Raw genomic sequence first — 26,538 nt, 5'->3', positions numbered from 1 at the left:
CAATCACATGAATCGTAGATATTCTAACGTATAGTTCGTCTCGTTTGACTGATCTCCTTTCCTTTTCTCCATTCACGATTTCATTATTTTCTTCTTGTCACCACTCACCTTAACCGGTCTCAGTTTCACTTTCTCCATAATTATTACCCCTGCATACCGCGTACAGCCCTTAGTTTTACAACCTCGTCGTTTCTACCCTCTCGTTGATCGTTTCTTTTGTTATCATTTGACGCCGCTCTTTACCGAGCTGAAACTTGTTCAATATTTTAACATTGTTGTGCAACGTATTCGCGCGCGTACACAAATATACATATACATATATATATATATATCTGTTCGTTTATACATATATAATATAAAAAACAGTATTTTCTAATACGTGCGAGAGAAAAAGAAATATGAGGAGCGCCACAGACGAATCGAACGTCAGGAACGGATTAGGTTCGAATCGATTGCAATCATCTGTCGTTTCTTAAATAAATTTGTGCTGCTCTTTCAGTAGATCGTAGATACACAAAATCAAACTTTTTTAACGTATTTGGAGAATAACATAAAATATATGCTTTTAAGACTTAGAAAATATAATAATGTGCAATTTACTTAAAATATCTTTTATATGGTCGAGTTTCATATAATCGCACAAGTATTTATTATCATAATGGTCAATATTCATGAAAGACGACACAGTTTATTGTATTTTTTAATTAACTACGTCAATCGACAATGGTTTACTTTTTTCATGGACTCATGAAGTTCGAATTTATTAAAATGACGTTCCTGATGTTAGCGAACTTCTTTGTTAAATCGTCTGCAGATTATTTAATAGTAAATACTAGTTTCATGCTTTTTATATGACCCGTTCCGTTAGAAGGCATGATACGCATGCATGGACATGTAACATGTTTTTTTTTTTAAATTGGCTCGTGTTTATACTCAATGCGTTTTAATTACCAAAATCGAACACTATGGATCGTCTCGAGCAATCGGTACGTTTTTTTTATATGTCCTTTATATATTTTATAACGAATGCGATTATTAACAGACAGAAATTAATCACGTAGAACGTATTTGGAAGTAGAATACGTTTGAATAATACATGTACATGTATAGGCAGTGACATTGTATATATGGCAGAATTGATTAATTTTAGATGACGAAGTTGCAGTTATCTTAACGCGAGTTTAGATTTGAGATCGTACAAAAATATACAGGAACTGTAATAAAATGGTATACGCGATAATAGTCAATCTCGTTGTACGATATATAAATATGATTTTGTGACAAAAATGATCTTCACCTCTTTCAATAATAAACTAGTAATATTATACATATAAAGTTATAGTAAAGTTGGTAATATTAAAATCTTTTAAATCAAACAATAGAACTTGTTTGATCCTCAATCTTTATATATTTTAATCAAATTAAATCTTCCAATACTTCTTAACACCTTAAAAAACAAATAAACTAATCTGGCTATGATTTAATAATCTCACACTCCAACTCTTATCCCCTTGCGATATTCTTATTCAATCCTGGTTGTTATTTGGCAGTCATGATATACCTTGAAAAATTCATATATCAACTTCATTTTTTATAAAGTTTTTAATTGCTCGCCGTGGCACGTAGCTAAGACAAGAGATTAGGGAAAGAGACGAGAAAACCATTCGTTATTTATTTACGCATACGTATGTACCTGATGCCGTTGGATCATTTCGACAGATCGTCTAACATAGGCGATCGTCGAGATGTATCCTATTTTTCGAGACAATCCCGAGTGAACGCGACAGAGGTGGGCAAATATTCGAATAACGAATAAACACAGTGAATAAAAACCTCGACGCAAAACAATTGTTTGTTACCCACGAAGTTATTCAGATCACACTCGTTTGTATAATTCTTCGTTTAAATAATATTGAAGCTGTATTTGTACGAGGTTTTATTCGTTGCCCGACTCTGACAGCAGAGGTAGACGGTCGAGTATAGACACATTTCGCTAATCGCCATCCTAGTCGAGAATATAATTAATCACATATTTTTCAAAAATCTCATCGAACAAGTTTCAATTCTATTGAGCAGCGCGGACGAAATTCTGCCGGTATTATACGGTTACCATTTCATACAGCTATCTCTTATTTATTTGAGTTATCTGTGAGGCGTGTAAAGAAAACATTTTACATAATATTGCACTTAATAATTTATATAATTTACTACTTATCGTTTTTGTGAAAATGTGCTTCATATGGTTTTAATTTCTTTTATATTTTGGTTTGTTTGGAATTAAGAGAAGAATTTAAAATAACTTACATGTATTCAAATTTCTCGTTAAAGTGTTCTTTTTGTCAGATTTCCTTAATTTTTGTTATGTAAAATATTAGAAAATTTGATACATTTAGATGCAATTGATCAGCATATATATATACATTGTAAAATAAACAAACGCTACATAATTGAAATAAATACAGAAGAATATGTAAATATTACTTTTACATTGCATATAAGTACCTCACAGATACGACTCACCATGCACATTAATATCGCAACCACTAAAGGGTTAAAGTACCCTCGATCCACTCCCGAGTCCGTTCTCTTCAGAGTGTCACGCGCACGTCATCGAGTTAATCTCGATGCGAAAGAAACCACGAAACCTTCCCGATGTCCTCGACAGAATCTCGCGATCGATCACGAAGTCTTCGCAACTTGGTTTGGCTTCCCGCGAGAAAGACACGAAGATCGCGAAACACTCGGCAGCAACAATGAACAACGAATAAAAAAGGTGGGGAGAACTCGTCTCGAGGCTTCGTCTCGGTTCCCCATGCTTGGACAGTAATGTACCGATTGTTCACGTGACTCTTTTTCCCGATTGCGTTTCCAAGTTATGTACAGTGATAGAATTGTGATGTTTTCGCTGTTTGCGGAATGATTTAGAATAATGGAATCGCATCATGAGGGTACAAAAGATTCTATATCGCGAACGTTCGAGATACGCTCCGGGAGATTCTGTGTATAACTCCTACAAAAAGGATTTCGTCACGTTTCGATTTTTAAGGAGAGGAAGAGTGTGCGCGAGCTTCGCATCATTTATTCTTCTTAACGATTGAGCTCGAATTTGCACGTTCAAGTTGCTTTAGGAATAGAGTCGATTCGATCAAATTCTTAGCAAATTATGCAATCTAAGCGAAATGTCTGACTGTTCAGATTGCTTTCGATTTTAGTGATTGAACAGTGTCGTTGAAACAAATTGAACCGCGCACATTCGTTTAAGCGTTCTTATTTGCGCGAAGAACTTGTGCTCTCTTTAAGATTAATTAGCCCCTAATGATTAACGATCGGATCGCACACTCTTGCATCCTATCCCCTTCTTATTCTCGAATTTTCCCCATGTACGGAGAAAATTCCATTCCCGAGGCGGTTCCGTCGTGATCGAATCGTTCAAAAAGCGGACCCGATCCTTCGTTGTGAAGCTTTCATCCCCCTTCGTGTAGGTTTGCGGTTGACCCAGAATACTCGTTCGGGAAGTAATCAACTAGGAATCGCGTAAAATCGTATTTATACAAAATGAACGAGAACAAGATCCAACTCGTGTAGCGATCGATCGAAAATTTCAACACTTCTTCCGCGTTCTTCGAAAATAAAACGATACACGGTAACTCATTGACGGGACAGCGTCATCCAATTCGTCTCAATTTCTCTCCTCGCGGTTCTTCGATCATTACCCTTTCCCTCACTCTTCCCATCGCGTCGTACGAGCCACGAAACCTTTTCAAAGAAGCCATCCACGTGCGCATTCTCCTCTCGTCTTCCTCGAGGTATCTTCCGGGTCTTGTAGAGCAGGAGATAATCGATCATCTTCCGACATGGTCCTCTGCCCGGTTTCTGATTATCGTTCCGGCGCGAAGTAAGATGGATTCTTCGAATAAAGGACCATCAGGATCAAAAGGACGAGAATGAACAGTCGGCTGCCGTGACTCGAATAGAGAGTCACGACGCCCGCCAGCCACCAAAGCGTCGGACATCCACCCGCTGCCGAGCTGATCCCTCTCTGAATCGCGGCAGGATGCTCGCCTGTGACAGAAAATCGATGCTTATTACCAGGACCCCGTGTCACGCTATATCCGTATCTCGGTTCAATTAACACTTTATTTTTTTCAACGCTTAGTACATAAAAACACCAGTCATTTTGTTTTTAGTTTTAAAGCAATTTTTTAGTAGTGAGATTTTTAATTATTTCAGAACGATTGACGTTTTAATTTGATATTTACTCGTGGACTGTTGTCAATTGAAAGATATTTTTAAAACGAATTTAAAAGTTGCAGTACAGTTTGTACCTCTGCACTTTAACACAGTTTAGGAAATGCTATTAGCAATTTAGTGGAATGTCCAATTAAATCCCCTATTTCTGTCATCAGATGAAACCAAGGAATTATCTTTTGATCCAAATTGAACGCAAAGTTAAATTATTAGTGAGTTAACTATAGTTCGTACTACTCGAAGTGCCATTTGTGTTTGCTAATAATTAGATGAGTATATTTAGTTCGACCACGTATTCCATATTACCACCAAAAGGGAGTCTGCGAAGTTAGCTCCACCAAATTAACACCTTTTAAAAGTAACGCACAAAGAAGTTTACGCTAAAAGTTTCACATTTTCCGTGATTAACGTGAAGTTAAAGGGAATTACTTATTTTTGTTGCGGAAATTGATTAAAAGTTGTTTCCAGTTAGCGGTACACGAAAACGCTTACCGTTTAACACGTGAAGCTGCACGCTAGCGCTATCTAAGCTGCTTGGGCTGCAGGTGTAATTGCCCGAGTCTTCCATCCTTGCTTTATGGATCACCAGATTGCTGACCGTGTTGTCTTCAATCCTCTTTGTCTGAATGTCAATCTTGTTCAATTGATAGTCCAGGATCCGATCACCCTCGTGATACCAGAAAACATAGAACGGACCTTCCACCGACTGCTTGATCACGCATCGTATCGCCACTGTGCTTCCGGTTTTCACGTACATGTCGCGATCACCCATGATCTCGATCTTTGGCACTGGGGAATCAAAATTCAATTTATCTATAGCTTTTAATAACAGTACACAATCGGACGAAGTAGATATTTTAATACGCACATCAATCGTTGAATTGATTTATACAATAATGAGAGATACAAAGAAATAGTGACCCTTTTTCGTGTTAGGTACATTTTCAAATTACGTTCTATTATCATGAATGACCCAATGTGAGCACAGACCGTGTTAAGAATGTGACACGATAAGGTGATCGATGAACAAGGAGAATTAATTGTTGAATATACTGAAGCGAATTACTCGGGCGGACACTTTCCACCGCTTAGACTTAAGCATATATGTACTGTAAAAGAGTAGATGTCTGTATTGTACGCTCGTATAATTTTTTTATCGCATCGTTGGAACACAGTTCGCGCAGTATTTCCGACGATCGATGACGAAGCTGTCCTCACTTTGGTAACGTAAAAATAACGTGATAGGGATGGTGAATAATTGATTCTTAAATAAATATCGATGTAAGAGAAAGAAAAGAATAAATTTCGTAGATAGTAATCATCTGGAATATCAAATTAGCCAGAAGATTTATAGATTAAATCAGCAAGTAAACGTCTTCGGGTATGTTTTAAACAAACGGCATTTTTCATAAAAGTAAAATTTTCATATAAGAAATAAGTTCTTCTTATCAATTATTTTAAGTGAAAATGATGTTAATCTGATCTGAAGGTAATTCTTACCGACGATGTTCAGCTTGATGATGTGACTCTTCTTCGGGTCGGTCGAGATTTGGCACTCGTACTCGCCTTCGTCGCGTGCCTGCACGTATTTCACTTGTAGCGTCCATGTATCCGACGCGTTCACGAATAGCGCCTGGAACCTTTCGTCTGGGATGAACATGGTTCTATCTACCGAGAGGATATGCGAGTCCCTTCTTCTGATCCACGACACCTTCACGTTTCCAAAAGAAAAAAGAAATTAACACCTAGACGGCACTAAACTTATTACTACAGTCATATTTGGTACATGTATTACATGTAAAAAACATTACATTAATTACATTCATATGTTAATAATAAAGATTTCGGAATGCTAATATTATAAACTTTCATAAGAACTTAGCACACATCACTAATTATAAATTCTTATTTGTATACGTACACAGACACGAAATATGCAATACCAATCTTATTGTGAAATATGAGGATTATGCGTTTCAACTCTACTGATCTCAAGCACAAATTAAGTGCTCCTTAAGTGCAAATTAAATGCAATAAGATCTTATACATATAAATATCTGCACAATATTCAAAAGCGATGAATTTTGTGATATTATAAGAAGACGATAATGTTATTTGAATTACTTCCGTTATACGTAGGTTTGCTATGAAGCCTCCGTATACGTACACTGTTTCAACACAGGTGTGACTATAAACTTGCGAAGCGTTCTTCGCAAAACTTTCACAGGAGGGTGTTTAAAACTTGTTCATAACTGGAACAGGAAGAGCTTCCTGTGGCCATGTTTCCTATCATCTTTTTACACCGTTAAAGGTGACTCCCGAGCATCACTCGAAGAGTTCACTCACCTATTTTATACAGAAACGTGTTTTTATATAGTTATATGAAACTAAACACCTTAGTCTTAATTAACTATTAATCCCAACACCTATTCCTTATACCTGTATGTAAGGAAATCTGGATTCTTTTGTTTCCACAGAATATTAATAAACACAGTATATTTCCTTTCTCTCTATTCCTTGTTATTTCGTCGAGGAAGCAAACAACTAGAGCCGAGAAATATGCGAAACGAGTTAATATTTACTAGCGTTTGAAGCAGAATTCAGTAACTGAGAACAGAGGCGTTATACAATTTTTCCTCATCAGATCCGAACGTGGAGAGAGAAATGGAGAGAGAGTAGATGGTAAAGAGGAAAAAAGCGTTGCAATCCGACGTTCTCCAGGTTCTATGCATCGCACGAATTATTAATCCCTTCTCCGATAGGTATTGCGCGCTTCATATTGTCAGATTTTTCGTTCGCGGGGACGTTTCTTCCAGCGTCGCCGATGCACGGCGGTCTACAAAAAGTGAAATAAAGCAACAGAGACGTTACTGGTGACGAAGTGAAATTCAACCATGTCCGACGCTGGCAAATCCTCCCGTCGTGCCACAACGCGTCGAGCCGAGCCGAGCTGAATACTCGGTGGCGACGAGGAAAAACGCTGCGAACGTGAATGGAAAAAGAACCTCTGGCACGACTTTCCGATCTTCGCTCGATCAATCTTCTTTCCCTTGTCTACGGTTAATTTATAGCGGATCGATCGGTTTTGCGAGCGTTCCTCTTTCGTGGTATGCAGGCTCCTCCAGGAAAATACGTTAAGTGAATTCACATTATCGTTCATGAACACCTTCTATTATAAGTATCACTAAACAGCATACATAGATGGGGAATGTAATTTACGCCAAGAGGTCGTATATGAAATAATATAAAACTGAAAATTCGCGTTTATACCCACCATTGTTAAACAGAATTAATCGATGTTCGAAAAAAATGTTGCAACAGTGAAACTTCTTCAAATATGTATATTATTTTTTTTCATGAATTTATGACAATGTATAAATTTATTATATTGTAATTCATTGCGATAAATAGCAATTTGGTTCAAGTAAACGTCTTCGGGTATGTTTTAAACAAACGGCATTTTTCATAAAAGTAAAATTTTCATATAAGAAATAAGTTCTTCTTATCAATTATTTTAAGTGAAAATGATGTTAATCTGATCTGAAGGTAATTCTTACCGACGATGTTCAGCTTGATGATGTGACTCTTCTTCGGGTCGGTCGAGATTTGGCACTCGTACTCGCCTTCGTCGCGTGCCTGCACGTATTTCACTTGTAGCGTCCATGTATCCGACGCGTTCACGAATAGCGCCTGGAACCTTTCGTCTGGGATGAACATGGTTCTATCTACCGAGAGGATATGCGAGTCCCTTCTTCTGATCCACGACACCTTCACGTTTCCAAAAGAAAAAAGAAATTAACACCTAGACGGCACTAAACTTATTACTACAGTCATATTTGGTACATGTATTACATGTAAAAAACATTACATTAATTACATTCATATGTTAATAATAAAGATTTCGGAATGCTAATATTATAAACTTTCATAAGAACTTAGCACACATCACTAATTATAAATTCTTATTTGTATACGTACACAGACACGAAATATGCAATACCAATCTTATTGTGAAATATGAGGATTATGCGTTTCAACTCTACTGATCTCAAGCACAAATTAAGTGCTCCTTAAGTGCAAATTAAATGCAATAAGATCTTATACATATAAATATCTGCACAATATTCAAAAGCGATGAATTTTGTGATATTATAAGAAGACGATAATGTTATTTGAATTACTTCCGTTATACGTAGGTTTGCTATGAAGCCTCCGTATACGTACACTGTTTCAACACAGGTGTGACTATAAACTTGCGAAGCGTTCTTCGCAAAACTTTCACAGGAGGGTGTTTAAAACTTGTTCATAACTGGAACAGGAAGAGCTTCCTGTGGCCATGTTTCCTATCATCTTTTTACACCGTTAAAGGTGACTCCCGAGCATCACTCGAAGAGTTCACTCACCTATTTTATACAGAAACGTGTTTTTATATAGTTATATGAAACTAAACACCTTAGTCTTAATTAACTATTAATCCCAACACCTATTCCTTATACCTGTATGTAAGGAAATCTGGATTCTTTTGTTTCCACAGAATATTAATAAACACAGTATATTTCCTTTCTCTCTATTCCTTGTTATTTCGTCGAGGAAGCAAACAACTAGAGCCGAGAAATATGCGAAACGAGTTAATATTTACTAGCGTTTGAAGCAGAATTCAGTAACTGAGAACAGAGGCGTTATACAATTTTTCCTCATCAGATCCGAACGTGGAGAGAGAAATGGAGAGAGAGTAGATGGTAAAGAGGAAAAAAGCGTTGCAATCCGACGTTCTCCAGGTTCTATGCATCGCACGAATTATTAATCCCTTCTCCGATAGGTATTGCGCGCTTCATATTGTCAGATTTTTCGTTCGCGGGGACGTTTCTTCCAGCGTCGCCGATGCACGGCGGTCTACAAAAAGTGAAATAAAGCAACAGAGACGTTACTGGTGACGAAGTGAAATTCAACCATGTCCGACGCTGGCAAATCCTCCCGTCGTGCCACAACGCGTCGAGCCGAGCCGAGCTGAATACTCGGTGGCGACGAGGAAAAACGCTGCGAACGTGAATGGAAAAAGAACCTCTGGCACGACTTTCCGATCTTCGCTCGATCAATCTTCTTTCCCTTGTCTACGGTTAATTTATAGCGGATCGATCGGTTTTGCGAGCGTTCCTCTTTCGTGGTATGCAGGCTCCTCCAGGAAAATACGTTAAGTGAATTCACATTATCGTTCATGAACACCTTCTATTATAAGTATCACTAAACAGCATACATAGATGGGGAATGTAATTTACGCCAAGAGGTCGTATATGAAATAATATAAAACTGAAAATTCGCGTTTATACCCACCATTGTTAAACAGAATTAATCGATGTTCGAAAAAAATGTTGCAACAGTGAAACTTCTTCAAATATGTATATTATTTTTTTTCATGAATTTATGACAATGTATAAATTTATTATATTGTAATTCATTGCGATAAATAGCAATTTGGTAATTAATATTTTAATAAAAGATTGTATTCATTCACTATATTCAATCCTGTTTGTAAAAAATTCATCATCGTTTTAGTCACGTCAAATCGCACAATATTCTTTTCAGAAAAATCCTCGAATTCACTATTAAATCAAAATCGCAGATCGTGAACAATTTACTGCACACTATTTCCAGTAATGCGAGATTTCAAATCTCGATGCAATGGTGAACTCCCAGCACCTGATCAGCGGTTGTAATCAACGAAGTAGAGTAATCGCTTCCTTGTTCGAGACGCACGATTTAATGGAAAAGAGGTAGGGGTGGGAGTGAGGGTAGTCGTAATACGCGCGAATAATTTGTGAATGCAAGTCGGTTGCATCGACGGGCTATAAACTAGCGAGCGTAATCTCTTCCATGATTTCTGAAACGCAATTATTATCTAGGGAACTTTAAACTGGAGGATATACGTATATTACAGAGAAGAGCAGCGTTCAGCCTGAAACTGCAAGGATACAGGACCATCTTCCTCTTCCTCTCTCGCTTTTGTTCAATTACGATTGCCATACCATTAATTCTCGAAGAAAATGTAATAAATCGGCGAAGCCCAGTTTCTCGTTTTGTGTTACCGTGTTACCCTCCCATCGATCGCCTTCCCAGTTTCATTTGCAATCTTTTTTTCTTGACTTTTAATTCTGCCAATTCCGAGGAAGGATTTAATTACACTCGCGTGATATCCTTATTCCGTGAATCATTTACTGACCGATTCCACGAACGAGAAACGATTTGATTCTTTCTTTAATGTAAGACGATGTATGCATAATATACATATATATGTATATATATGTAATATATAAATGTATATTAAATATATAAAATGTTTCAGAAATATTTATCAAAGAATAGTAGTACAATAGATAATATATAAATATCAGAGACTGACGGAAAGTATGTAGACTGCAGAATATATTGGGTTTTATTTTCCTTTACAAAAGTAAGGGATCAAGGTTTTAAAGAATTTCAGTAAAATTTCAAGTAAGAAATTGTTGAAGTTTAAATGAGAAGGCAAGGTTACATAGTTCGTACGCTACGCGATACAAAATTTCGTACTGGAAACTTTGGAGGAATCCCATAGAAAACGGTTGGTCTGCGTCGTAAAATTTAAATTTGGGAACTTTGTTATAGAATCTAGAACGAAGTCAGATATAGCAATATGCATTAGACAAAGGAATTCCTTTCGTCTCTTACTTTCTCTTATTTTACTAGAATATAACTTTGAATTTTGCAAATAAATTTCAACTGTTTCATTTAATAAAAGATAGAAAAATAATTTTAATTTGAAGAATACAATATAAGACCAAACCTTAAGAAAAGAAGTAGAAAATTAATTATGAAAAATAACTATATAAGATAAGTTAATTTGCAGCAATGGAAGAACCTGTATATATGTTATTTGCATTTCTCAGGATAAAACGTACAAATGGGAATGCGCCATCACGTGTTGAGTTCACCGTGTCGCCCACAAAGAGTAATCGCTAACAATCGTGTCCCGGGATAGCTGAGCACAATGATCGTTGACAGAAAGTTAGTAGTAAGTATAGGGTTAATTCTTAGCGCGATAAATATCGGAAGAATGGTTCATGAGCCGAGTTTATAAGCTCGCAATCCTTAAACTGTAAAGCATAGCACACACTGAGAACAAAATTGTCATCAATAATTTTTCGAGTAACATTTAAGATCACAATTGGCATATAAGATAAGCGAAATCAAATACTCATTTTTCTCAAATTAGTTATGTGCTCGTCGAATAACATCATATCAGTTGAGAATATAATTAATTTTATTGTACGTTATTAATGCAATTTAAAAGCTCTTCCTTATAGCGTGCAGTGTGCTTATGTATTAGAAGGTCATTACAGAAGGCTCCTGTCGCGTGCCGCCACACAATTAGTCCTAGCTTTTTCTGACCTGTACTAAACCGTACACACCATACACGCGGTGGTAAAAGTTCGTTAATGAGTGATACGAGCCCGTGTACGAAAACTTTTACCACCTTATTTCCACCCGGCTTTTCGAAAAGGCAATGGAACCTTTAGAACCAATCACCAGTCACCGTTATCTGGGTTACTTCTATGCCTGGCCATTTCTCTACCTCTAACTCCTTCCTCTCCCTCCTACACTTCCCCCTTTCGTGAATCGTAAAATTCACGCGGACTCGTATAATCCGTTCGAACGGCCGCGAACGCGAACAGATTAGACTTTTATGGTTCGCATAAATCCTTCGCGGATAGATAGATAGATAGATAGAAAGAGCGTCGCGCCGTGCCAGCAGAGTAGGTGCAACGTGTATCAGGATCGACGGTTTATCGCGAGTCGTTTCGACTATTGTAATAGCGCAGAACGAACGCTGGTAGTTGCTTGGAATATCGTCGGAAACGGAGCTCCGATGGTGTAACCTTTTGATGGCGGATCACCAGGTTCGTTCGTGGAAAACCACGACCAACTGTTCTGATATCATCGACGACAAACACCGCCTTGCAGAAAACTAGGAATTTGCGTGCATGTAAATCCGTTTTATCTGCGCGGCTGACAGCGCGCGGCGCGACGCTGGCACCCGGTCGCACTTTTGCTGTGAGCTGACGCCGAGATAACGAACGGTTCACGAAGTTCCCCGGTGTTTCGGTAACCGATATAATTTTTAATGAATATTAATCGATTATGAATACTATACTGCTCGAAATTTCCATAAAACCACCATCGTTTTTATAAATATTTCAAAAGTAATTCCAACGAAATATGAATGTTTTTAAGTGGTCTCATTCATCTCGAAAATCTGTGGGAGATAGTCGTGAGAAGAGTTTATAGAAATTTTAAGCAATTCAGTTATAGATGGACAGTTTGTGAAGGATAGACATACATCGATGAAGAAACATTTCAACCTCGATTTTTATGAATGCCGAATCAAAATTTTTCAAATTGTTCAAACAAATGATAATTGCACAGACTCCTTATTCAGAAATAATAAAGAGGCTGTTGTTAATTTCTAATTCATTTATTTTAAAAGATATGACATTTAAGAAATTTCGCGTTTTCCTTTGTCTCATATTACGTTTCTTCAGATCTCTTCACATGATTATGATATTATGATCACATGATTATGATATGAACATGATATTCTATTATTGCTAAACTAATTTTCTTGAAGAAATGAACAATTTTTCATAACATCGAATTTGGCTAAGCGATTTTGACTTTATTGATTATAATGTAGAAGCTATTATATTTACCTCAATATTAACTTATTGAATCATGAAACGTAAAAATAATTTATATTACTGTTATTCATTGTTATTAATGCATAGTCAGCGAGAGCTAGTAATATCGAGGTGTTAAATGTTGTTACCTAATTCCTGTTTGGTACGCCCTGGAGATGTTTTGAACAACTTTGACAGATTTGTGGGTAATCTTAAGAGGCCTTATAAGATGGAAGTTACGTAAATGTTTAAAGTTTTAATTGGTAATGTTTCACGAGAAGGTGTGTGTACTCCTGGGAATAGTTTGGAGTAGGCGAGAAGACTCACCGATTTATTACCAAGCTGTCGCACTTTGCACGGCAAGTAGGCATGACTTCCCAGCTCAGCTGTGATGTTCGTGGGGGTGTTTGAATCGAAATACGGCCCCGTGTAGATCCCGTCGAACCTTTTCACCAACGAATGGGATCTTGTGCTTACTCCTGAAAGAATTGATCCGTACTTTAGGTTTAAGAACATTGTGGAAGCATCGTTGAAAAAAATGAACGCTTAGCGAAGGCTTCGTTTAAAAGTACATGTATAATCGCATATGAAGTTCACGTCTCATGTTCTATGAATCCACAAGAAGATGACATTTTTCAGTAAAAATTTCGTCGCAATTCTAATCATGATACATTATCGGACACATTAAATTGTTAGCAAGTCAATAATGTGAAATGGAGACTTCTTTTGAAAGAATTTCGTGTAAAAGGTAGGCCCTCTTAAGGGGTTAATCGAGCTCGAACGTTGACTATGCCTGAAGAGAATACATTAACATATCAGTCCAACCGCGTGAGCTTGTTATCCCCGGCGAATTTACATTGTACGAACACCGACCGGTAGCGCTTTCATGATGGAATAATAAAAGGATCGCGGGAGTACAGTGTATTTCGTATTCGTGACATCCATGCAGGATGCCTTCTCCTATTCTCTGTCTTCTAGTTCTCTGTTACTCTCCTTTTACCTTTGCCTTTCAAACTAAATCCTATCAGAGAGCTTCTGCCAAGCCATCGTGCCTCCGGGAAATGGATACTAATCCAGCGGATTCTGATTCGAGGGATCGGATCAGCATTCGACTCAGAGAGGAATCTACTCGACTTTTTTCCACCGACCTTGAAGGCCCCGTTTCCGATTTGACAGTCGAGGAACTGTGGAGGGAAACTGCGTTCCCGTTTATGTGTCCTGTTTCTTGGTGTACGATAGCGTGCACGCTTCAATACGTTTATAACATTTTTCTCCTACTGCATTTTCTACAAATTTTATGTCGGAGGATTTCGCCGGAAATTATCCGTCTTCAGATAAGCGCGTTTCAGAAATAATCATTGAAAGCGTTGCTGCACACAGTAGAAAATCTTTGTGAATTAACGAGTACTGGTACATAAGTAGCATTTACGCTACGTATTTCCTTAACTTTGCGGTTCAAATTCCGACAACCAGGACTTCATATTTCTCCTTTTTACATCGATTACAATTTGATTATGCAGAAAGAAATAAATAAAAAGGAAGTGTCTTCTAAAACGAACTTTAGCCAAATTTTTCACTATCTCATTTCATTTACCACTTTCTACACTGTGTAACGGAACTTTTAATGCATGTATTCTTCAAAATTTACATCACCGCGATATCCGCTAGAGGATAACTCTCACTACATTTTCGAACTAATAATTACGACCATAGCCAGAATTTCGTTTAGGCTTAGTATATTTTTCCAATAAAATTACACAATCAGCGACTGCTAGAATTACGTTCTGAACGTTTTACGCTATTACGAATAATGAAATACAAAATGTTTTATGAATCGGTTACAGTAACATATAAACTGCTATAAAAAATATATTATGCTGTACAACATGTTTTGTTACGTGTACAGCTGCAGCTTAGCAATATAGATATTAAAATTAATCTAAATCAAAAGTAAAGGGCTCAACTAATCACGTAAACCAGGAAAACATTTTACGTAGGATTTGAAACGAGAGAAACAATTGGAAACGAAGCGGGACTCGGATACGGTTCTTTCATTTGCCGGGCGACCGCTCTATTGATTGAATTATTCAGGTCATCAACAACTTCTTCCTCTCGGACTGTCGTTTGAAAATAGCTACCGTTTTGAATATTATTTCTGACTTTTTACTGTGTCAGCTTCTTGATGTGTCATCTAATAATGAAATTCACTTGACCACTTGTATTTGCTTCTTTTTTAATTCTCATAAATGAATTAACTTCGCTCCATCAAAAGAATTGATTTGCTTCTTTATTTGGAATCCCGATCTTTACTTGGAATGTCTAAAGAAAATGAACTGCCCTGCATTTTGTAAAGCCTTTTGTATGATGGATAACGAACGTAGATGCAAATGACACGGTATTTAAGGTTTATAGAGCAAAGTAATAAAGGTGCTGTAGCTGCATTAATTGGTTAGTTAACGATACAACGTAACGATTTAGTTTTCGGACAGCATAGCAACAGCAATGGTTCCTCCGAGCGCGCATTTTCCTCTTAAGGAGTAATGCCAGTCATTACCGCAGTGCAAACAAAAAGTACCGTGCTCGTTCGCGATTGACGTCATTGCAGCAAACGTGTTAAGGGAATATAAGGAGAACGCATTAACGACGTTGCTGTATTATTCAACATATTTTAACCGAGCCGAATGAAGGAACGGTAAAAAGAAAGTGATACGTATCGTGTTCGTGGCTCCTACTCCTACCTCGTAGCATTGCGGTCGAAGTAGAATAGGAACATGCTGCACCGGCTAACAAAACAATCGATGTTCATACCAGTCATGTGTACTCTTTGTACCAATTAGTAAACAAATAAGTAAACAAATTCTATGGAAAATATTATCGTAATAAGAGAATCACTCCAGTGCAAATAATAAAATACCCGATAATTGTATTCAAGCTGTATTCATCCAATCTCTCGTTTAGTTTTTCTTGTATCACGCAAGTAACGGTCATAAATCTTGGATTAATCCAATCGCGTTACAGAATGGGATTAGTCGATCGGGTGACGATGCACGATTAACGAAATTCCTTGAATCGGAGAAAATCCTGCGATATTATCCAAGCGATTGTAAACGACACACAATGCAACGCTGTGCGTGCCGCGTCGGCAAAAATCGAGCATCTGCATTGGCAAATAACACGTCCGGTCAAATAAATCCACACGTCCTTTCGATAATGCCACGGTATTCATAACATTTAGAGTACATGGATTATTGCGTTTATTGGCATCGGCTCGATTCTTCGGGGGATAAACGCTCGAACGGCGCACCCAGTCTGATTCAGCTTTCACTGGTTACATCGAAATCTCCGGCGATATCCGCAACTGTCCGTTGCAATTCTGTTCCCCGTCGTTTTGCCGTCGCGAATACTTAGTTTGTTCCGTTACGGAAACGCTCGTTCGAGTAACACGCTTCCGGTTTTTAGCGAAATGGTACGACGGGGAATCGCGATCATTGATTTATTTAGCGTAACTCCTGTTTATACGCTCAAGTATTCACAGTCACATTTATTGTAACCGAGAGGAAGATCCAGAGATGTTTGAATGATGTAACGTAAGTGTCCTAGTGATCGGACTTTTATTTTGTTATTAAGATTTTTTATAATTTAAAATAATATAAACTAAAGTAAATGTTCAATTAAGTGTTAGATCGTGTCTTCCTTCAGAAAGAATACTATAAAATATTATTTACATAAGAAAGAAGTGTTCACTTGATCGAGTGAATGGACAGAATTTACGGCTTATCCTAGTCATTAAATTTAGCCCGCCCTGAGTTTTGACGTTAAATTAAATCAAATTATATTTATGAGGAATTTAAATGGGAATAAAAATAATTGGTAAAAGAAATTAACGCTTTAAATTTTGTATAATTTAAAAGAAATGTCAAAACAAGTAACGTAAAATATTTATTTGCTCGTCATTATTTTGTTTAACAGAGCAGAGGCTTTATTTCTTAGAGACACTGCGGACATATCTACACTTATTGCAACCTGTAGATCGTGCATAGAAGCGTCCTAGTGCATACCGCGATGACAACAAACTTGTGATTCGAAGTACTGTTTGAGTAGGTGTAGATACGAGGTGTCTGGCGGTCTATTCACCGCCACGTGGTGGGCGGTCGGGTTAGACATGAGGTTTGAATAGATGATGTAGTATTAGGAATGTGTTACATTTCAACATCAAGCTCATCAGAGCTGGGTTTGCTAACTAGGATTTTGACCCAAGTTTTTCGTAAATACCTCGGAAATTGACAAGAATAAGCGAATGGTTTTCAGAATGATGACCTTAACAATATACCTATTTCAATTTTATTGAAATCGGAGGTGAGGGTCGTTTTGTAAAAAATTATCGAAACAATTGTCCGTACTTACAATTAGTAATACGTAGTACTGTTAGTTTCGACAGTGTATTACATATATGTATGTATGTATGTATATGGAACAAAATTGCAATTTTCAATTCTCAACTGTACAAACAATTACAATTGTATAATCAACAGCACAAGTGGTAACGAGCTGAAACTTGTACAGAATATCACGAAGTCGCATGGAGCTTTTTCTTATGCAAAGCTGAAAGTTTTACAGTTGTTACATTCTTATCAGATATGGCATAAGTGTCAGTACGTGTATCAGCACGTTTTTCGTGACTCTAACCTCGCGGTCTGAATAATTCCGCGAGTGTTCCGTGGTGATTATCGTTCTCAGCATTCCTGGAAATCGTGTTTCGTTCGAGGATCACCGGTAAAGAACAAAGGAGAGGCGGGGATGGAAAGGTAGCGGAGGGATGGGGAACAAAGCGGCCGATTCTGTATGGCGGCCGGTGGAACCCGCTGCTTATGACCGTTTGCAAATTTCCACAGAGATTGAATCGTTCACGGAAACAAACAGGGGGTCCGGTCGAAGTTGTGCACTCGCGAATCACAAAGCGAATTGTTACAGGGAGTTGTGTAATTGTATTGCTGTGTGTATCTTTGTGTTACACGTTATGTTGGCCAAAAGGAAGAACGTTAACACGGAATCAAGAATTTATACGTATACACGTACGCGAGGCCATTGCTATTTAAGTGCCGTTAGCGAGTGGAATGTATGGAGAATCACTGAAATCGCGATAACACGGTTGCTCGTGATCACAGTTATTAGAAGGTTAAACGTTGACGGAGCGACGTCTGCATTATTACGTAGTCAATGTAACGAAATGGTTTCAGAGATCAGAGAATGCATCACGGTGTACTGTGTCAACACGCGGAGATTAGGTTATTCTATGAACCCAGCTTGTGCCATGCATGCGAAAACCGGATTGTTTTGACAGAAACGATGACCGGAGTTGCGCAAGATTTAAATGCTCCGTCGAAATTGAAATAGGCCAATTATACGTTGATTTCAAGTAATTACGATTCTATGGTACCACAATTCAACCTTTATGTTATTGAAATATGCTTAACGCGTTCTGCGAGCGTTAACCTGATGATTACCGTTAAAACGATTACGTACGCGTCACCTGAGCGCAAAGGATTCACAATACGTTGGTAGATTAACTGCACATAATCGTGTACACATCAATACAGAACTGGAGATTTTTTACTGCACGTTGCTTTCGGAGAAAATTGCGTTTAAGGACATATTGCGTTAAGGATAATACGAATTTATGACTGAAAAAAATTACAAACATTATCAAGATTAGCAAACCAGAGCAATATTTTTATGAAATACATAAATCGATGTTTTTGACAGTTGCACTATCGGTCGAAATCGTCCATGTATAAAAGAAAATGAAAAGAGGAAATGCGTCAGATGAAATAAATTCGTTGGAAACGGATAAAGGAACTCCTGATGGATATTTCCCCGAGGACGAAGGTTCTCGGTAGCGGAAAATCGAGCATCGACGGGGGTTGCGTTTCCCCCTCGCCGCTTTATTAGGACGACACGTAGCACACCAACGTCGAAACCGAGCGATAGTTCGTTGTAATTTTACGACATAATCGTACACTAAACTTAGACACAAATCTGAATTCTCGGTTGCCCCCAAAGATCGTTCTTACCAAACAAGCCCTTTTCTCGATGCGATGCGACGCGAAGCGGCGGGGCTAACTCAATTTTCTGTCTTACCAGTTCATCAAACATTTACGTTCGACTACTTCCATCGCATCGCACGCGCATATTTTACGCTGATGCACCGCTGCCGATTTAAACGGTTATCGTTTGACTCTCACGCTTTAATTCAGCGCTATTAAAGGGATAATTGTTTAAACTCAGAAGGAAGACCCAGAAACCCATAACCTTTGCAACGGCGACGTTTAATTCGTTTCGATTTGAATCAATGACTTCTGCTACATTTAACGCACTTCTCCCCCGAGACAATTGAGAATCAGCAATGCGAGGATATCCTGTTATGTGCCTCAAATGTCTCAAACAAATCGAATTCTTTCAGTTTGTAATAGAAACATTCGAGTTTAATATTAAACAATTAGTTCGCATTGCATATTTTTATCACAGAATCTATCAGGTCAACAAAGCGTTGCTCTTATCAGTTTTTACGAGCCACTTTCAGTATATCAAATATTTTAAGTAATAAATCCTCTAGAGATAAATTTAGGTCGTCGAAACTTAGTTTAAATTAATCGGAGCTTAATGAAAATATAGTTAAAATTTTGCTGTCGGCAATGCTCCATTGTTCAAGTTAATTGGAGCTTGATGAAACTGACCCTGTACATATATTTATCCATTATTGTAAAGCCTGGCTCGTTATTAACACTTCTTGAAAAATAAACAGCACCCAAGAAATTGAACTAATCGTATAATCTAATAGTGGAAAGTATCTGCAGTCGAAGATGTCTGGTAAAGGACTCTAAAAGTTCAGAAATTCGAGTAAAAACAATTTACGATCACAGTGTGCCGAAATTCGTATTTCGGGTTAACTATACTACATCCGGTTAATCAGCGCGAGGTATAATTGACGGTTGTCCCGCGATTATGTTACCTGGCGTGGAAAGTACATAATGCATCGAATCGATCCGTAGAAATTGTTTTCGTGTTGCGGATTAAAGTATATCAACATACGTGTACAGTCGTTGGTCGGGGTTGGCGCGTTTATAGTCGAAACCAATTAAGAGTGTGTTCCGGGAGGTTGGGTAGGTACTGTAGGTAGGCAGGTAGGAAGGTGGCGCGTGGCCCAGAATTCGGTAAATTGTTTAACAAAATTACCAACTGCACCGTTAGTTGCGTTAATGGGATCGATTTGTGCTCTATTACGCACGGAAGTTGTACGAGTGTCGTTTAACTCGCGGTTTGGCAGCCTTTCGCGTGTGTTTCAACGGTTCCACGTTTCTCGTTCCGACTCTCTCAGAGCTTTCTCGTTCAATAACACACCGCGTCGCCCCGAAACCGATGAATTGAACGTATTTATAAAGCTGTACGGACCCAACCGGGACGCGGATAATGAACGACGCGATCGACAAGTTGATGCCCACTTTGCAAACTGTAACGTTTCCTTACTACCTACACGCGCGATCGATATGAGGAAAAAAGGCTCCGTGACATGCTTGATGAATTTCTCCTGGGTTCGTTTCACTCTTTTACCACTATTCGATGATCCTGAGGAAGTATTCTCATTAATTCTGCTTCACGAATACATAACTAACAATCACATCCTTGTACAGGACAAGTGACTTTATGACGGTGACCAAATCCATAAAAGTCAATTATTGATAGAACTATTGATTTGTCACGCCATAGTCTTTTAAACTCGTGTTATATGGGCATAAATAAAAATACTATTTTTCATTGCTGTATTCGTTGTTCTCGGAATGGAATTGTGTGGAATACGGTTGACAGAATCAGTGAACGATGTACGAGTCGAGAGTCCTTCAGCACGAAGCAAAAGTTATTGCCGGACTGGGGTTGGTAGCTCGGTATGGGAGGTAGATAGTATCCTGGAAGATCATTACGATAAAACATGCCAAGGGGGATGTGAATTATTGTGGCTCCCATTGAAAAAGTGACGCGAACAAAGAAGAGACACAATTAACGCGATCACAGTGTGGGTACACGTAGAAAACGAGGATGTTTCACTAAGGTTACATAAGAGATCGTCGTCGGTGTCAGTGGTACATCGTTGCGAAGACGCGGGGTAATTGCTCGGATATCGCGGCGTGACCTGTTTAAGAGGCGGACCATTAACTATATTCTTTTGATAGCGGCAAGGCACCGTAAACGGGGAGGGAAGCCAATAAAAGTGAATAGCGCGAGAGTCGTTTTAACTGATATAATTAAGTTTAAACTTCGCCATTCCGTCGCCGAGTCAGGCTATTAAATTGAAACTGGAGAACGCAGATACGAAGGATAAATCTCGCAACTAGTGTACAAACTTCGTTTGGACACCCTCTTTAACGACGATGATGTTGCGCGTCGTCGAGGAGAGCGGCGGGAATATTCCCTTGAAAGATTATATGAAAAAAATACCCCGTGGTATCGTCGCGATACAACCATGCGAGAGATGAAATCGATAGACACGTCCCTGAACGACGTCAAAGCGAAGATGAGGGAACACGCCAACCCTCTTCCCTCTGCCTTCACCTTTTCCTCGATGACGGAATCATCGAGTCGACACGGTGACCCGAGGAGGATGGCGAGAAAGAAAAAGAGAACGCAGAGACCCGAGGGATAAAGGTGGAGAAGAACAGGGAAAATACAATACCGCCGCGGCGCGACAAACAAGGGTGGCGCTAGATACAGCCCTGGACCGGGTCCGGAGGCAACCCCCTAACTCCCGCCTAACCCCTGAATCCTCCTCCGTCTATCTGTCTCTTTCCCACTCATTCTCTCCCTCCTTCCATCCCTATATCCTCGATCGTCTCTCTAGATCGATCGCGAGTGCACAAAGTCGATCAGCCATGCGAATTTCAGAAACGGGCATCCTCGTGGATTTGCACGCGTGCTAATTCACGTACACGCACAGTTACACCCCAAAATCTGATCGATCCATCCGCAGTACAAGTCTCCTGTACGACCCCGCCTGCTCCTCTTACCCCTTACACGTTTTCGCGTCCTCTTACCCCCTCCCATTCTCCCTCGTATCCCCTCTATCCATTTACAGCCCCTAAGCAATCGGCAGTCCAGACCTGGACCTAGGACACACGAGGTGTTCACGAGTACCAAAAAACTGCGTTCTCATGATTGCAACCAACCAGCACGGATACCACACCATCTTCCGCGGGGAATGTCGAAGAATCGACGCGGAATCCGCGTAGATCTCGAACGGAACATATGTGGACGGATCGGAGAGAGATCGATCTTACCGGTGATTCTGAGCAGAATCCAGCACACGAGGCACAAGACGTAGTAATTCACGTAGGAAGACCTCCTCATGGTGACGACGACGAAAACGACGACGCGATCGCCTTCGGCGGGTCCACTGACATCTCAAAACAGACCAGATCCCTCGGTGCACCCTCCCTCCCTCTCTCTCACTTCCTAGCCTTCTGTCGTCACTCTGTTCATCCTCTTCTTCTCGGCACCAGACGCTACCAGACCTCGTGCATAGTAACTTGACACACTATCCCGATGACTTTTTCTTCTTTTTCCTTATTGCGCACAGAATGCTTTTATCACGGTTTATCCGACTTCGCACTGATCACATATTATCTTCCAATGAACCGTTTACGCACCGACGATACGACGTTGTATTCGCGACGTCTTGTTCAACGTGTTTCTCCACGTTTATCCGTAATTTAGATCGTAACTAGAAACACGCGGGTCGACGAAATGTTACCAAAAAGAATACAGGGGGGGTCTCGACGCGTGGACTCTGACCCTCTTTTTCCCCGTTGCGATCTTCTGAAAGCTACGGCTAACTAACGACCGAGTTTTGCGTACGGTCGTCTGCGGTTCGTCGTCCCGGGCGAAGCTCTGAAACCGCCGGGCCTCCAGTGGCACTGCCCGCGCCCGCCCGGGGATTCCGCGCAGGCGTGGTCTTTTCTCCTCCACTCTGACGATCACTCTCAGCCTCCTCCTTCCTCCAGGCATCCAGCCTCTCGCTCCGTCCTCCTTCATTTTTAACCCTTTCTCCTTCTCGATCTTCTTCCTCGATTACTACTACTACCGTCTACTACCTACCACTACCACTATCATCAACCTTCCGTTGTCGTCTTCGTCGTCGTCATTGCTGCTGCTACTGCTGCTGTTGCTCACAATATTACCATCACCGGCGACGACGTGGTTGCTACTGCTGTTTCTGCTGTTGGCTTCGACATCTTCCGCACTTTCGTGCTCTTCTTCCTCGTTTTCCTCAACAAATTTCAACGCAGTGTACATTAACCTTCAGCGATCCCGGCCCAAACCCCGGGTCTACGCGAGGCTGCTCGGAAATAGCAAACTACCCAGGGATCTTTTTGTTGGTCTTCTTAGCACCGGGGGAGGATTTGTAAATTTGCGGTTCCGCCGATTGACCGGGGAGTAGCGGTTTCGTTAGACCAGTGGCTTTTCCAGTTCTAAACGAATTCCGGCCGATCGGAACTGACGGTGGTCTTTTTTAATCAGCTTTAACTGACCTCCGATGTTTGCGATACTTAATTCAACAAACTGACTGCTATTCCTGAAGGTTCTTTTCTGTATCGTTGTTCTAAACTCAATCAAAATCAGAATATGAAATATAACCAGAATATTCTCTCTTTAGCGTTCCATTATTATCTTTTAATTTTAAATACGTGAATATATTTGTGATACTTTCTCATTATTTTAATGTGCATTCTGTGTACTTCGTACAGGAAAATATTCTTTAATGTAAGTTTAAAATCGAGATCCCGTTAGAACTTTCATTTCTTCGAAAATATCGGCCGGGCCTAGGCAAGTAGATCGTTTGTTTCGTTTTTGTCTCCTCGGCTGAAGATTATCTGGTAGACGTTCCCCACGGAAAGCGTAATGAATCCTTCTTAGGATTCTTTCAACCTATTTTTCGCCCGCAGCCGCGACTGTCGCGTCCCACCTTTCTTCTTCTGTTCTTCTATCCTTGGTCTCCCCGTAATTACCATTAGTTTCGCCCCTGTTATCTCTACCCACCGCGCTGTTTTCGGGTCGCTTACGATTATTGCATTTTTCTCTGCCCCCGGTTCCGGTTGCGTTGTCTCGCGTTCGCGTTCATTCTTTTCCCAACCATTCACGAATTTTTTACGGCGCGGCGCGGCGTGGCGTTAATCTTATTCAAAGGGGATAACCAGATCGGGCAAACGGTATATACCGGTAGATACCTTGCCAACGGAATTAATTGATCTTCATCGGTTAGAACCCCATGAGAGGAAGAGAGAAAGGCACATACATTTAAGTCGATCGTGATTAATGGCAGAATCTTCCGGACTGAAGCATCGAGGATTCCGAATTAATTTCGCAGTAATAAAAGTCGGGCTTCGATCCCTATCCTGTTGCCTCCAATTACGCGCGGCCGCTCATACGATTCGTCTTTCTTTCTTCATGCCTGTCTTGGTTCTTGATCCTATCCTTATTCCCTCGCCGTATAGTCTATACCGAATTCAGTTTCACTGAAAGCTTTTCCTCGAGAATGAACGCAGCCCGATCGCTCATTCTCATCGTCGGTCGAAAGATTTATTCGTACCACCGGCCTAATTGTGACAAACATTACTTCAATTTTCAGCAATTTGAACGTTTTTCTATGTAGTAGTGGTGTAAGCTTTCTCTCTTTCCGAGTAAGCTCTTCGACTTTCTTTTTTGTCGCGGACAAATTGTGTGTCCTTTACGGCGTTAACCTTATTCTCTGGAGACCGAACTGGTATGGGCTCATATTTCCTCGTAAAAGAAGTACTTCCTTCTCTTTTTTTCCTTCCTCTCTCTCTCGTCCTCTCTCTTTTTCTCTGTCTATCACTCTCGTAGTTTTGCCCTTCGCTCGACGAAGCATATATTTTAAAATGTCCTACGTAAGGGAATGCCGACGTGTATTCCCGCAGGAATGAAATATCGTACCGGTGTATTACATTCCGGTACGTTACGTTCATGGGAAAACAGCAGGACGCGTTAATTGTTGAGTTGACGCGATGGCTTCATTTTCAATTTCGTGTGTATCGGAACAACGAAAATCCCGCTTCTTTCCCTCCCTGTATTCTTGCCCAACGGTTACTCTATTCGCGATTTGAAGCTGACGCAGGAATAAAAAATAATGCATAAATTTAAAGACCCTAGAGCATCACTGTGAACGAGAGGAATATTTCCTGTGAAAAATAAAAGTGTATTCTTATAATAAATACGTAGTCTCTGTAGTTCACGGAGAATCTACTCTCATTTGAAGTAGCAATCGAAAATCAGGGAGTGCCAAGGATTTTCGGTTTGCATAGCAACTTGCATGATTGCCAAATATTTTATACAGGCACATATTATTTGTAAAGCTTGAACGTCTGTCTCTTGTTTTTATAAGAAATGGCTTTTACCAGGCTAAGGAGAATATTCATTCCATATTAGCTAATCGTTCATAAGTTACAGTGTTATTTATTGTACATTATTCTGTTTTATGTCGGGCTGCTTGATTAATTCGAACTGTGTGCCGTTCGATGAAAGAATTTCGTTTTCTAACCAAGATAAACACCGGGCTTTTTGTACATCGATTTTGTACATCATTTTAAGCTGCCGTGCAAACGTTACAGGCGTTGGGGCTGATGTTAATCCCTCTGACAAGAACGTGGGTCCCATTAGGGCCGGCGAAAAAAGTGAACCGGCCAACCCCGTTCCTTTAAACTTTCTTTCTCACTTTCATTGTCGTCGTACGGACACCCCCGCTTCCTCACACGCTCTTTTATCACTCTTTCCTTTTTTTCCTGTTCGTGTTCCTCTTGCCCTTTTAAGCAATCCAGAATCTTTTGTAGGTCCGGCTGAAATTTTTACACTCCTTTCATCTCCCATCGCCGCCTCTGTGCTAGCGCCATAATTATTCGCAGAAAAAGACACTCGCTGGGCATTCTCTCCTCCTCTCCAACGTTTATTCTTATCACCCGCATAGCTGATTAACTCTTCTCACTTTCCGGGACGTGCCGCGACAATTCGCACGTTTAAATAACTATACATGTACGTACAATGTGTCTCCTGACCTACCATTCTGAATACACTACGGTCTGCGCGTAATATTTTTGACGTCAGTGCTACTGCCAACGAGTTCTTGATCAAAAGCGATAGAACAAAGAAAATTTTTTAAAACTCCATTACGAAGTAAAATTAAATAATTAGGGTTTTACTTAGAAATTATTCCTCGTAAGTGTACATTTTTTAGTTAACATCTATAACGTACCGAAGTTCTTAAGGACAAGGTTGTTGATTAACCGGGAATCAAAGTTATGCGCGAACAACGTGACGGAAGCCGATAGCTCACACGAAATTAATGGTAATTCGGAAAATCACACGTTTCTATATTTTAGGCACGGTAGAGGCGAGTTTTCAGTGTGTCGGTGAGTTCCTTACATCGAGCAGCGACACGCGACGATCGAATCTGTGAGTTCGAAGTAAAGCAAGTTCATGATTTAAACCAGGTACGTACATGTTTGAAATATTCAGTTATTTA

At 39.7% G+C, this 26,538-nt stretch overlaps 1 protein-coding gene across 1 annotated transcript; it reads right to left on the bottom strand.

Moving 5' to 3' along the window:
• Nucleotides 1–40: 40 nt before the first annotated feature.
• LOC108629290 (zwei Ig domain protein zig-8) lies at nt 41–22,907 on the bottom strand. Its single transcript, XM_018031884.2, has 5 exons — nt 22,283–22,907; nt 13,284–13,435; nt 7,806–8,016; nt 4,741–5,037; nt 41–4,062 (listed from the first exon to the last, which is right to left on the bottom strand). Exons 1-5 carry the CDS (start codon nt 22,350–22,352, stop codon nt 3,878–3,880), a joined length of 915 nt encoding a protein of 304 aa, XP_017887373.1. The 5' UTR covers nt 22,353–22,907; the 3' UTR covers nt 41–3,877.
• Nucleotides 22,908–26,538: the final 3,631 nt, after the last annotated feature.

This window comes from Ceratina calcarata, unplaced genomic scaffold, assembly GCF_001652005.2.
Source record: "Ceratina calcarata isolate Rehan_Ccalc_2016 unplaced genomic scaffold, ASM165200v1 scaffold132, whole genome shotgun sequence".
Taxonomy (NCBI): Eukaryota; Metazoa; Arthropoda; class Insecta; order Hymenoptera; family Apidae; genus Ceratina; species Ceratina calcarata.
Note: the sequence above shows the minus strand (reverse complement) of the source record. Positions and strands in the feature narration are given on the sequence as shown.

What these genes read in the sequence shown, in the direction of transcription:
- LOC108629290 (XM_018031884.2), bottom strand. Translation starts at nt 22,352, where the DNA reads ATGAGGAGGTCTTCCTACGTGAATTACTACGTCTTGTGCCTCGTGTGC. An exon ending in GATTCTGCTCAGAATCACCG is followed by an intron (nt 13,436 to 22,282) that starts GTAAGATCGATC and finishes CAATTCTTTCAG; the next exon opens with GAGTAAGCACAAGATCCCAT. An exon ending in GCAGCTTCACGTGTTAAACG is followed by an intron (nt 4,063 to 4,740) that starts GTAAGCGTTTTC and finishes TTTCTGTCACAG; the next exon opens with GCGAGCATCCTGCCGCGATT.